The 13,555-nt window shown below is 46.5% G+C and overlaps 1 protein-coding gene across 7 annotated transcripts in view; it reads left to right on the top strand.

Moving 5' to 3' along the window:
• Nucleotides 1–155: 155 nt before the first annotated feature.
• The window catches only part of Fkbp15 (FKBP prolyl isomerase family member 15), a 66,095-nt gene continuing 52,695 nt past the window's right edge, over nucleotides 156–13,555 (top strand). For 4 of the 7 annotated variants that reach the window (XM_075944833.1, XM_075944832.1, XM_075944834.1 and 1 more), the window contains exons 1-2: nucleotides 156–325; nucleotides 8,051–8,166. In XM_075944833.1, the coding sequence (XP_075800948.1) occupies nucleotides 273–325; nucleotides 8,051–8,166 (169 nt within the window). In that variant the 5' untranslated portion in view covers nucleotides 156–272. The remainder of the gene's footprint in view (nucleotides 326–8,050; nucleotides 8,167–13,555) is intronic. The other 3 variants (XM_075944837.1, XM_075944835.1, XM_075944836.1) reach the window with 2 other exon arrangements.

The raw sequence follows: 13,555 nt of genomic DNA, 5'->3' as shown, positions 1-13,555 counted from the left end.
ACCCGCCCCCTGGGTTATCTGACCAATCCTCCCTCCGACCCCAGGAGCTCCACCCTCTCGGGGGGCTGGCGAGGCCTCGCGTCACCAGGCGCTCACCGTGTCATTTGCCTTTGCTCCACCTTCTCCACCGCCGGGTCTCCTCTGGGCCCCGCTAGTACGAGAGAGTTTTCCTGCCGGAAAGCAGCTCGCCGCTGCGGCAATTTACGACATCGGTTGTGACAGGCCCTGGGAACATCCGGCTTCCTCACTTCACTCGAGCAAAAGCCGACGTGATGTTCGGGGCTGGGGACGAGGATGACACCGACTTCCTCTCACCAAGCGGCGGGTGAGTGGTTGAGATGTCGGGGCCGGAGCGCAGGGCCGAGAGACCGGTGGGTGGCTGCAGGGGTCAGTCTCTTCCGGGTCCAGACCCTGGCCGCACTCTGGTGTCAGATTTGGTTCAGGACCTGGCATCTCCCTTGACACCCTTTTGCTTTATGAATCACAGTATCTCCAGTGAAATGGAGATGATTGCCCAGAAGACTGCCTGCCTCGGGGCTTTTATAGGACTCAGCTCCTATAAATATGAGTTGTAAACTCAAGAAACTTTCTCTTTCCGGTGAACCAGGTGGTGACACTTTGAACCAGGAGCTGGAGGGTCAGCTTCCTCCAAAGCCTACCGTGGACGTTACCTTTTCGGTGGTTCTCTGCCTTCACAGCCCCAGGCAGAATAGACTGCTTTATCTCCTTCTTCCCACGAGTCTTTGCACTTGGAAGCCACTGAAATCTAAGTCCTGACAGAACTGCTTATGTTGCCCATTTCACTCTGGCACTCGGAACTTTTACTCCCGGACGATGCTGATTGCTCAGGAAGTGCCTGCGAAATCACCCAAGGCTTAAAGCCAGCGGGAGACACCGCATCCAGTTTCGTGCGCTGTCTCTGGACAGACGTTTTAAAAGGGAGGTTCCCCACCTTTAACAATTAACTTAGTGTTGTTCATCCTTCCATTGTCTTGGTGGACCTCTCGACTCCCTTCAGCCTTGGTAACTGCAAAGCTTACATCTTTGCAGAGCCCCTCTTTGAACATGTACTGTACAAGTTTTCTGCATAGTGATGAACCTACTCAAGAAAAGACAGACGCATCAACATGCCCATCATCCTATCAGATGCTGAGCGGTCACAATAGTGATTGATCTGCTATACTGGAATTCAATACAGAAATGACCGTAAAATGACTAGCTCTCTTTTGGTTTTACTTATATGTGCACACATGCATGCATGCACACACACATGTGTACATGTCACGTTATGTGTGGTGTATGCATTCTGTGAACATGTTTGTAGAGGACAGGGGTTCACTATCAGGTGATCTCTGTATCCTTCCACCTTATTTTTTGAGACAGGTTCTCTCAGTGAACCTGAAGTTACCATTTTGACTAGAAAAATGTTTCCATTCTTTCATATTTCTCCCCAAACATTTACAACCTCTTCTGCTGTTGACATGATTTTCAGCCAAAACCTGTTTTGTGTGTGTCTGTATATGGGGCCTTTTGAATATCTTTAAAGTTTGTTTATTTATTTGAGACGGTTTCACTGTGAAGCCCTGGCTGCCCTGGAATTCTTTCTGTAGACCAAGCTGGCCCTGAACTCACAAGGATCTGCCTGTCTGCCTCCTGAATGCTGGGATTAAAAGCATGTGGTGTCACACCTAGCTTTAAGGCATATTTTAATTCCATAGTCTTCACTATGTGAGAATATTTGAGGAAAGTCTATAAAGGAATTTTAAGGCTCTCAACTTCCATGCATCAAAGAATCTGCTGCTGACTAGGCAGATGACAGTCATGTGCTCTTCTCCTGATTCCTGACCCAAGAACAGTTTTTCCGGGATCAGCTAGTCTGCTTCCCTGAGCAGGTCTGCTTCCCTGAGCAGGCTTCATGAAGGACTCGAGATTCATTACAGATATGACTGAGGGTCCTAGGATGATGAAAGACTCAACAAAAAAAAGGTAGATTGAGTTTTGTCCCCAGTAGTAGTTAGGAAACCAGAATCAAATTTAAGTTTAAGGACAGGAAAAGTGAGCTGGGAAGATGGTGCAGTGGTTAAGTGCACTGGCTTCTTCTCTTCTAGAGGACCTGGGTTTGATTCCACTACCCACATGGTGGCTCACAGCCATCTCACTCCAGTCCTGGGAATCCAACACCGTCTTCTGGCCTTGTTGAGCACCAGGCGTGAACATGGTGCACAGGACACACGTGCAGACAAAACACCCCCCCCACACACACATTAAATGCAGAAACAAGACTACAGAAAGTTTTGTGAGCAGTCTCTGATTTGGCTTTGTTAAGGAAGTGGAGCAGCTGACAGTGAACACTGACACTGCCTTTCAGTTCCTCTTTTGCAGTGCAGTTTACTTTTAAAATGCTGCCCGCAGTGTGACTTAACTTCACAACTTTCTTGATCCTCCTTAGGATATTGAAAAGTAATCAAAGCACGAGTACTAATGTCTAGGATGGTTGGTTATGTGAATGAATTCACAGAGATCCGCCCGCCTCTGCCTCCTGGAACTAAAGGCGTGTGCCACCACCGCCTGGCCCTCCTTACTTGTTTGTTTTTGAGACATAATTTTACTGTGCGTCTCTGGTTGGCTTGGTACTCACAATTTATGCCAGACCAGCCTCCATCTTCTGCCTCCCGTGTGCTGATTTACCAGACTAATCTAACCTGGGCAAGTTCCCCAATGTTAAAATCAATGGTTAACCTAAAAGCAGTAATCAAAAGACATGCCTTCTCCTTTGGTCTTAGCCCTTTCCCCACGTTTATGACTCTGAAATGAAGAAATAGGCAAATGTCTGCTAAGTACATCATATTTGACTTCAGCTAATACGGAGAGGAATAAGGCATAATTCCTACCCTTTAAGAAGTATAATAAAATCAATCCCCCAATGATAAACATAAAATCAAAGGCTTTGAAAACTTTAGATTTATTTACTTAATGTTAGTGTGTACGAGTATATGTACAGGGTGTCAGGTTCTCTGGAGCTGGGCTTGCAGGTGGTTGTGAACCATCATCTGGGTGCTGGAAGCTGAACCCAAGTCTTCTACAAGTGCTCTTAACATCTGAACCATTTTTCCAGCTCCCACAAGGCCTTGTTTTGAGATAGCATCTCACTATATTACGCTGTAAAATTTTAAATTCCTGGGCTCAAATACTCGAGTGAGTCCCCCTCCCTTGCTTTCTGTCATCCTTTCCTCTCATGTCCATACTGCTCTTCCAATAAAAGCATTTCTCCTGTTCAAAAAGAGAAAGACAGACAGACAGACAGGAAGGAAGGAAGGAAGGAAGGAAGGAAGGAAGGAAGGAAGGAAGGAAGGAAAGAAGAAAGGACAGGGAGTCTTTAAGTCACCCTGGCTAAAAGAAAAATTCTCATTTTCTCCTCTGTTCTTTTAGCATTTGTTGATATCATACTTAAATCAGCATTACTCTCAAGTATTACATTTGCATTGTAATTTAAACCTCTTTGTCTTTAAAGTAAACGTTTGTGGCCCCATTTGCAGAACACTAAAGGAAGCATTCTAGATTCTTTAAGAAAAGAATAATAGGTCCAAACCATATTGAATGTATTTTGTGAAATACTAATATGTATTTGTGCACACATATGAATTATACTTTTTTTTAAGATTTACTTATTTATTATGTATAGTGTTCTGCTTACAGGCCAGAAGAGGGTGCCAGATCTTGTTACAGATGGTTGTGAGCCATTATGTGGTTCCTGGGACCTCTGGAAGAATAGCTAGTGCTCTTAACTGCTGAGCCATCTCTCGAGCCCATGAATTATACTTTAAAAAAGCTAGATTTGAGTTGTTGAGAAGTTTCAGGATTTGTACACCCCAACTTAGGAGAAGAGGAGTTCAGGACTAGACTGGATTTTAGAGTTAATTGTTTTCTCAGTTGATTTGTGTTGTTATAACAGAATACAACACACTGGGTAAGAATTAAAAGAAACTTAGGACTTAGTTGGTGGAGTACAACACTCTAACGGTTGCCCCTTTGGATAACTCATAATTTGTGATGTCTAATCTCTTCATTTGACCATAAACTTCTGGAAAATGAATCCGTTTCAGCCAGGCGGTGGTGGCGCACGCCTTTAATCCCAGCACTCGGGAGGCAGAGGCAGGCGGATCTCTGTGAGTTTGAGGCCAACGTGGTCTACAAGAGCTACATCAGGACAGGCTCCAAAGCTACAGAGACACCCTGTCTCAGAAAACCAAAAACAAACAAAACAACTGAGGGTGGTCTTGGGGATTCTCAAGACAAATATAAGCACAAAAAAGTTTCCAGGAAAAGCAAAGAAAAGATGATAAAAATATTTTCACGAAAACATGCTTATTACAAAAAAAATCCAGTTTTGTTCACCTGTGTTTACCTAGCACTTAGTAGTGCTTAACATCTTTGAAGCCCTAGGAGGCATCTAACTTATATCAGGCTAGCTTCCAGGGAGACCAAATGCAGGAAGAATGCTTCAGGTAGGAAGAATAGCATGTCTTAAAGGCTGGAGTTTAAAAAGATCTTGCCTTGACCCTCTTTAACACAAGTTGCATGGAATCTGGTGCCCTCTTCTGGCCTCTGTGGGCACTGCATGCATGTGACACAGTCTAATGCGGGCAAAATCATGATTTCTAGGACAGAAAAAAAAAACACAGAAGGAAACACACATACACAAAACAAAACCCAACGACAACCAATAACAATAATATTTAAAATCTTTAAAAAGAAGCTGAAAGTTCCATATAGTAGCTGTGACACAGACTTAGAGATAAGAAACGGCCATGTCTGAAGCCTTGGAAGTAAGGGGATGAATTTTTAAAGGATCTTCTAAAACCATCTTCATTTTGTAGAGTTTGAATTAGAAAAAATATATTTTTTTACATTCATTTGTTTACTTATTTATAGTGTGTATTGTGTGTACATGTGAATGTGTATCTATGTAGATGCATGGATACACACACGTTTGTCATGGCGTGAGTATAGAGGCCAGGGGCATCTTGTAGGAATTGTGTCTCTCCTCTCACCACATGGTTTCTGCAGACTGAGCTCATGTCATCGGGACTGGCGACAAGCACCTTCACTTACTGAGCCATCTCTATCTTACTAATACTGAACAGTCATCAGGAATGATTATGTAGGTGCGGTGTGTGGAATGTATGAGAAGTAGACAAGAGTTGGGTCTGGTGGCACAGGCCTGTGATATCGGCTGCACAGGAGGACTGAAAGGTCAAGGCCAGCCTGGCAAGACTCCGTCGTGAAGTTAAATAACATAGAAGGGGTGATGGTGGTGGATGTAGCCTGGTGCTGGAGCACTTGCCTGGCGTGTTCAGTGCCCTATGGTCACTCCCCAGTACTGGAGTAGGTATGGGGGAAGAAAAAACTGCACAAGATGTAGATAGGGGTTGAATTAGGAGATTATTGCAGTGATAAAACGATACAGAGGTGATGGCATCATAAATGAAGGACAGTGAGGTGAGGAAGTGGCAGTGAGGTGGGAAGTGGCAGTGAGGTGGGACGTGGCAGTGAGGTGGGAAGTGACAGTGAGGTGGGAAGTGGCAGTGAGGTGGGGACGGGGCAGTGAGGTGAGGAAGTGGCAGTGAGGTGAGGACGTGGCAGTGAGGTGAGGACGTGGCAGTGAGGTGAGGACGTGGCAGTGAGGTGAGGAAGTGGCAGTGAGGTGAGGACGTGGCAGTGAGGTGAGGACGTGGCAGTGAGGTGGGAAGTGGCAGTGAGGTGGGAAGTGGCAGTGAGGTGGGAAGTGGCAGTGAGGTGGGAAGTGGCAGTGAGGAAGTGGCAGTGAGGTGGGAAGTGGCAGTGAGGTGGGAAGTGGCAGTGAGGTGGGAAGTGGCAGTGAGGAAGTGGCAGTGAGGTGGGAAGTGGCAGTGAGGTGGGAAGTGGCAGTGAGGAAGTGGCAGTGAGGTGGGAAGTGACAGTGAGGTGAGGACGTGGCAGTGAGGTGAGGACATGGCAGTGAGGTGAGGACATGGCAGTGAGGTGAGGAAGTGGCAGTGAGGTGGGAAGTGACAGTGAGGTGGGAAGTGGCAGTGAGGTGGGAAGTGGCAGTGAGGTGGGAAGTGGCAGTGAGGTGGGAAGTGGCAGTGAGGTGGGAAGTGGCAGTGAGGTGGGAAGTGGCAGTGAGGAAGTGGCAGTGAGGTGGGAAGTGGCAGTGAGGTGGGAAGTGGCAGTGAGGAAGTGGCAGTGAGGTGGGAAGTGACAGTGAGGTGAGGACGTGGCAGTGAGGTGAGGACATGGCAGTGAGGTGAGGAAGTGGCAGTGAGGTGGGAAGTGACAGTGAGGTGAGGAAGTGGCAGTGAGGTGGGAAGTGGCAGTGAGGTGGGAAGTGGCAGTGAGGTGGGAAGTGGCAGTGAGGTGAGGACGTGGCAGTGAGGTGAGGACGTGGCAGTGAGGTGGGAAGTGGCAGTGAGGTGAGGAAGTGGCAGTGAGGTGGGAAGTGACAGTGAGGTGGGAAGTGGCAGTGAGGTGAGGAAGTGGCAGTGAGGTGGGAAGTGGCAGTGAGGTGAGGAAGTGGCAGTGAGGTGGGAAGTGGCAGTGAGGTGAGGAAGTGGCAGTGAGGTGGGAAGTGGCAGTGAGGTGGGAAGTGGCAGTGAGGTGAGGAAGTGGCAGTGAGGTGAGGAAGTGGCAGTGAGGTGAGGACGTGGCAGTGAGGTGAGGAAGTGGCAGTGAGGTGGGAAGTGGCAGTGAGGTGGGAAGTGGCAGTGAGGTGGGAAGTGGCAGTGAGGTGGGAAGTGGCAGTGAGGTGGGAAGTGGCAGTGAGGTGGGAAGTGGCAGTGAGGTGGGAAGTGGCAGTGAGGTGAGGACGTGGCAGTGAGGTGGGAAGTGGCAGTGAGGTGGGAAGTGGCAGTGAGGTGAGGACGTGGCAGTGAGGTGAGGACGTGGCAGTGAGGTGAGGACGTGGCAGTGAGGTGAGGACGTGGCAGTGAGGTGAGGATGTGGCAGTGAGGTGAGGACGTGGCAGTGAGGTGAGGACGTGGCAGTGAGGTGAGGACGTGGCAGTGAGGTGAGGATGTGGCAGTGAGGTGGGAAGTGGCAGTGAGGTGAGGACGTGGCAGTGAGGTGAGGACGTGGCAGTGAGGTGAGGATGTGGCAGTGAGGTGAGGAAGTGGCAGTGAGGTGAGGACGTGGCAGTGAGGTGAGGATGTGGCAGTGAGGTGGGAAGTGGCAGTGAGGTGAGGACGTGGCAGTGAGGTGGGAAGTGGCAGTGAGGTGAGGACGTGGCAGTGAGGTGGGAAGTGGCAGTGAGGTGGGAAGTGGCAGTGAGGTGGGAAGTGGCAGTGAGGTGAGGACGTGGCAGTGAGGTGAGGACGTGGCAGTGAGGTGAGGAAGTGGCAGTGAGGTGGGAAGTGGCAGTGAGGTGAGGACGTGGCAGTGAGGTGGGAAGTGGCAGTGAGGTGGGAAGTGGCAGTGAGGTGGGAAGTGGCAGTGAGGTGAGGACGTGGCAGTGAGGTGGGAAGTGGCAGTGAGGTGAGGACGTGGCAGTGAGGTGAGGAAGTGGCAGTGAGGTGGGAAGTGGCAGTGAGGTGAGGACGTGGCAGTGAGGTGGGAAGTGGCAGTGAGGTGAGGACGTGGCAGTGAGGTGAGGACGTGGCAGTGAGGTGAGGACGTGGCAGTGAGGTGAGGACGTGGCAGTGAGGTGGGAAGTGGCAGTGAGGTGAGGACGTGGCAGTGAGGTGAGGACGTGGCAGTGAGGTGAGGAAGTGGCAGTGAGGTGGGAAGTGGCAGTGAGGTGAGGACGTGGCAGTGAGGTGGGAAGTGGCAGTGAGGTGGGAAGTGGGGAATTTCTTTGAGAAGTCTTTACAAAGTGTAAATCAGATGGAACTTGGGTCAGCTATTGATTTCAAATAACAGATATAATCTTGATTTCAGAGAGCTTCAGCTGTTTCTTCTGTTACCGAATGGTGGGCTACACTACCAGAGATATTTACGATCACAGGCATTAACATTTTCAGTGATTAAAAGTTTGAGATATGTCATACGGAATTTTATTTTCATTTTCCATTAACAGTGCCAGGCTGGCTTCTCTTTTTGGACTGGATCAAGCAACTACGGGCCATGGAAATGAATTCTTCCAGTACACAGCCCCAAAGCAGCCTAAGAAGGGCCAGGGAATAGCAGCAACAGGTAATTTAAGAGGCATTAGCATTGTGTCTTAATGGGTTGGTTGGATGGCTGTCTTTGGAGGTGATGTGCTTTAATGGTTAGTATTGGTTGCTGACTTGATAGGATTTAGACTCACTCTGGGCGCATGTGTGAGGAGTTCCCGTGCTGGACTAACTGGGTGAGGAATCCAGCTCAGTGAAAGTGGAAGTGATGAACAGCAGCATTCATTTCCCTCTACTTGACTGTGGTACAAATGGCCAGCCATCTCATGCGCCTGCTGCCATTCCTTCCGTGCCCTCAAACTGAACCAGAACAAACCCTTCCTTAAGTTTTCTGTCAGTTATTTTCTTTTTCTATCACATGAAGTTGCCAGTACTCACACCAAGTCCTCTGTCCTCCATCAGTCAGCCCAAGCTCACCACCAGTGGTCATTGCCTCTAGAAGCTCTCCGGTTCCGGGTTCGAGCAGCTAGATGGTGGCCTTTTTTGGGAACTCTGATGGGGACAAATTCTTCTGCCCTTTGTGTCCAAAACCGCCCAAAGTGCTCATTGTTACATTGATTCATTCATCGTGAAAGACACAGGAATCGTTTGTTAAACGGCATCTGTGGAAAGGAAGGGGAGCGAGAGACTAATACCTCTATGTGTCTTCGGGGCTTAACATGGATCGACATACTTCATACTCAAGATAATGTTGTAAAGTGGGTGATGTGACCAGATTTTGGAGGCTATGAGGCAGAGTTGAAATTGGAATCCTGAATTGACTGAATCCACAGCATTTTCTTTCCCCTACACATTGCCAAAGATGATAAGGGAGCCCCGAGGAGAGCAGGTAGTGGTGGGCATTAAATTAAATACTCGAAGACTGAAGTGTGCAGAGGTAATGCTAACTAGTCTGAGGATCCACGGCTGGGTACTGAGAGAGCAGCTGAAGCAGATCACTCATGTATGGCCGTGTAAACGAAAGGCACAAGCACTCCTGTCCATTCCTTCCGACTTTAACCTGGTATGTTTCTGTGATCCTTGTAGTGTGTAGGGTTTTCCTTACATTCTAGATGGTTCTGCAGCTGACACAGTTTGAGTATCTTATAGTTCAGTTCCATTCTGAAGTTATCTACTTAGACGTAATGTGCAATCCCTCGGATTGAGGTTTAGTTTTCTGAGACTTCCTCACTAAGAAACCAGGCCATCTGTACTTCTGACTGGCCAGGGGCCCCATGACACCATCTCCTGGGTTCAGTTAATTGACAGGACTTGTGCATCGGACTCAGGGTAATTAGTTGTTTCTTTAATGTTGGTTTATTAAAAAGATATTATAGAGATACATACGCACATCTCTTCATGTGGATGAGGAGATGACTGGAGGGGACAGTGGTGGAAAGGTCTAGAGATGTCTAGCTTCTGGGCCCTCTCCCCCCTGGGTGCACCGCCCTCCTGGCATCTGTGTTTTACAACCTGGAAACTCTTCAATCTTTGTGGTTCAAGAGTTTTATACAGCTTGCTGTAGCCTGTCTTTCCTGAAAGTCGGTGAGCGGAGCTAGAAGTTATAGTCCCTAATTCTGTGGCTGGCTCTGTCCTGAGGAGCGTCACTCTGAGTCACCTCAGCAGCAATGTCAAAAAATAAAATTTCACAATTTTTTTCTTTTAGTTTTTTTTTTTTTTTGAGACAGGGTTTCTCTGTGTAGCTTTGGAGCCTGTCCTGGAACTCTCTCTGTAGACCAGGCTGACCTCAAGCTCACAAAGATCCGCCTGCCTCTGCCTCCCAAGTACTGGGATTGAAGGTGTGCGCTGCCACCGCTCGGCTCAGAAAAGTTTTAAGATTTTTTTTAATTATTTTTAATTTAAGTGCATTAATGTTTTGCCATGGGTGTCAGGTCTCCTGGAACTGGAATTACAGACAGCGTGAGCTACCATGTGGGTGCTGGGAATTGAACTTGGGCCCTCTGGAAGTCAGTCAGTGCTCTTAACAATCATCGAACCATCTCTCCAGCCCTTGAGACCTTTTAAAACTGGCTTTTATTTGCAACCCTAGAATCGGGAAATCCCATGGTATAAAATGAGACGTTCTGATAAGTTGAGGGTAGGACCTTGGCTTTATATAGGCAAAAAAGAGCTGAAGAAGTCAGATTCCAAAAAGTAGATTAGCCATTTTCAAGTTCCTTTCCCTGTAAAAGAAGAAAATAATCAATAGATACTGGTCTATGTGAGGTTTCTGACATGTCACCAGACACAGCCATGTGCAAATTTGGGGACTTGGATATTATTTATCTCTCTTGATTTAAAAGATCAGTTTTAAAATCTTTGTTTTTCTTGGCGATATGGAATTATAAAGCAAGTAACTGTATTTTGTTTTTTTTTTTCCTGTTGGAGCCTATGCAAAAGCTAAGTCCAAAGCAGTGCCTCTCACCATGTAGACAAGGCTAGCCTTCAGCTTGACATCCTGCTGTTTCTGCCCTCACAGGCTGGGATTCCAGGCATGGCATGTGTCACTGTGCCTGACAGTGCACAAACTCAGCTACGACTCCAGGGAATTTTAGGGCGCATTATCAAGAGCTAATGCATTTCTTAAAACACATTCGTATTGCTCTTCACACTAAGGAAAGCACAGAGGATTTGGAAGTGGGAACAAGAGCTCTGTGCCCCCTTGTGCACCCCTAGTTTCTTCACTAGCTGTGCACTTCTGCCCCCATGTAAAGGCCTTGAGCATACAGATCTGAAGGAAAACAAACTACCTCAGGCTTATCTGATGAAATCATTACTTTTTTTTTTCATTTAAAAAGTGGATTAGTTGCTTGTGTGTATGTAGATAGGCAAGTGCGTGTCTGGGGGTCAGAGGACAACTTGCAGGGGTTAGCTCTCTCCTTCCACCATACGGGTTCCAGGGTCAGACTCAGGCCACCAGGCTTGGCAGCAAGCTTCCCTATCTTCATAAAGGTAGGAAAATTTATTTTTTCCTGTGAAAAATTATTTTTCAAGTGAAGGAGAAACTGGAAGGCAACAATACAGATTTTGCCTTAAAGAGATAGTAGGTCGGGGCTGGAGAGATGGCTCAGAGGTTAAGAGCATTGCCTGCTCTTCCAAAGGTCCTGAGTTCAATTCCCAGCAACCACATGGTGGCTCACAACCATCTGTAATGAGGTCTGGTGCCCTCTTCTGGTCTGCAGGCATACACACAGACAGAACATTGTATACATAATAAATAAATATTAAAAAAAAAGAGATAGTAGGTCGAAAGAAAGCCTTTATTTATTTATTTATTTATTTTATAAATGAAGAGATTAAAAGGGACTCAAGAAAAATTCACTAGTAATTAGTGACGGAAACAAAAATATCTAACCCTCTCCTGAACAAGGAGACATTCAGTTAAGGAAATTTTAAGACAAGGAAACTTTGTTCAAAATAATTTTTTAAGACTACACATTGCAAGATTTTCTTTTGCATGCCAAGTCCAAAAATCTGAATAATGTTGGCTTCAGAGAAGGAGGAACTTCAAGTCAATGAGACTCTCAGGGTGATGGCCATGCTCTTCTCGTTCCCCTGGCAGACGCAGACTCAGTTTCCTCTTCAGAGCATGAGCTGGGTGGTACTAGCCCGAGAGTGCTGCACGGCTGCCTGACAGCGGGGAGGCTGCTAGGCTGGCCTCCACGGGCTTCACACTTGTCTAAATTCTCCAATGCTGGCCTCCTCGCTTCTGTAGATTGCTTCATCAGGAGAAAAGATTTGTCTTAGTACTATATACCTAGGAAGTACAGATTAAATTAAACTGTATGTTCTTTTCTTTTTTTTTCTAATATTCTGTTTGTGTGTATGTCTGCAGGCCAGAAGAGGGCAGAAGACCCCATTACAAATGGTTGTGAGCCACCATGTGGTTGCTGGGAATTGAACTCAGGACCTTTGGAAGAGCAGGCAATGCTCTCAACCTCTGAGCCATCCCTCCAGCCCCTGTATGTTGTTTTCTAAACATAGTAAGGAAAACATAGAACATAAGAAAACATAAGAAAATAAGCAAATACCACAGTGGACACTTGATTTTCACAACTGTTACCATTCATTCTAGGCCAGCATCCTGCTTCTGGACCTGAGCCCAGGGGAAATGTTTACTTTCCTGTCCCCTTTAATCAGTAAACCAGATAAAACAACCGTGCGGCAGTACTCCTCCTGTCCTGTTTCTCCTTTTACTTGGTGAAGATTTAAAAAGACTGTTTCCCATAGTCACAGCTATACTCCTGATGGGAGTGTAAATTGACATAGAATTTCCCAAGGTACCGCTTCACCTCAGAATTCCATTTTCAGGAATGTAGTCTAAGAAAAGAGCCAGAGGTCACGTTAAAATATGTGTGTGTCTTAAGAATGTTTACCAACAAAGAAAATTTGATAACTGCCCAAAGAAATGTAACATAGTAAGAAGTTAGGTAAATTCTTGGGACTGGAGAGATGACTCAGCAGTTAAGAGCACTGGCTGCTCTTCTAAAGAACCGGGGTTCAATTCCCAGCACCCACATGGCAGTTCACAACTATCTGTAACTCCAGTCCCTGAGGATTGGACACCCTCCTACAGACATACATGCAGGCAAAACACCAATGAACATCAAATAAATAAATAAATCTTTAAAAAATTAAAAAAAAAGAAACTAGGTAAATTCCTAGAACAGGTCATAGTATTTTGTGTAGTTATCAAGAAGCAGTTTGGGCAGTGGCCATGAGCCGTCCACCTAGGTTTGTGTTGGAGAATATAGAAAAGACTTATGAGAGCGAATGAGAAATGGAAGAGGCCAAGTCGAATCTTCATTTTGTAGTAAAATACTAAAAATGCTCCTGTAGAGCTTATGTGCACAGAGAAATGCTTCAGCTTACTGGGATTTGTTTTCATTGTGCTTTCTTATATTTATCTGACTTTTTAAAAATATTTTTGAGGCAGGGTTTCTCTATAGCTTCGGAGCTTGTCATGGAACTAGCTCTTACTGACCAGGGTGGCCTCGAATTCACAGAGATCCGCCTGCCTCTGCCTTCCGAGGGCTGGGATTAAAGGTGTGCCCCACCGCCCGTCCTGTCTGACTTTTTACAATGTCCTTGTGCTCTAAAATTGAGGGAAGTTGTTCTAACAAGAAAATAAGAGAGGAAAAGGCGTGTGAAAGTAAATTCACTTGATTTTTATTTAGTGTTCTCTTATTACTTTTCTATGAAGATATTCACCTAGTGAGCTTAGCTTGTAGTTTACCAGTAGGTGTGGTGATGAACACCTGTGGTCCCATCACTCAGGGGGTTGAGGGAGGGAGATCATGAGTTCCAGGCCAGGTTGGACTACACAAAGGAGACAAAAACAACAGTGATGGAGGAAGGTCATTGGTTAAATAAAAAGAAACTGCTTGGCCCTCATTGGTTAGAAGATAGGTGGGAGGAGTAAACAGAAC

Source organism: Microtus pennsylvanicus, chromosome 13 (assembly GCF_037038515.1).
Source record: "Microtus pennsylvanicus isolate mMicPen1 chromosome 13, mMicPen1.hap1, whole genome shotgun sequence".
Classification (NCBI taxonomy): domain Eukaryota; kingdom Metazoa; phylum Chordata; class Mammalia; order Rodentia; family Cricetidae; genus Microtus; species Microtus pennsylvanicus.
The sequence above is the reverse complement of the archived record's forward strand: the minus strand, read 5'-3'. Positions and strand labels throughout refer to the sequence as shown.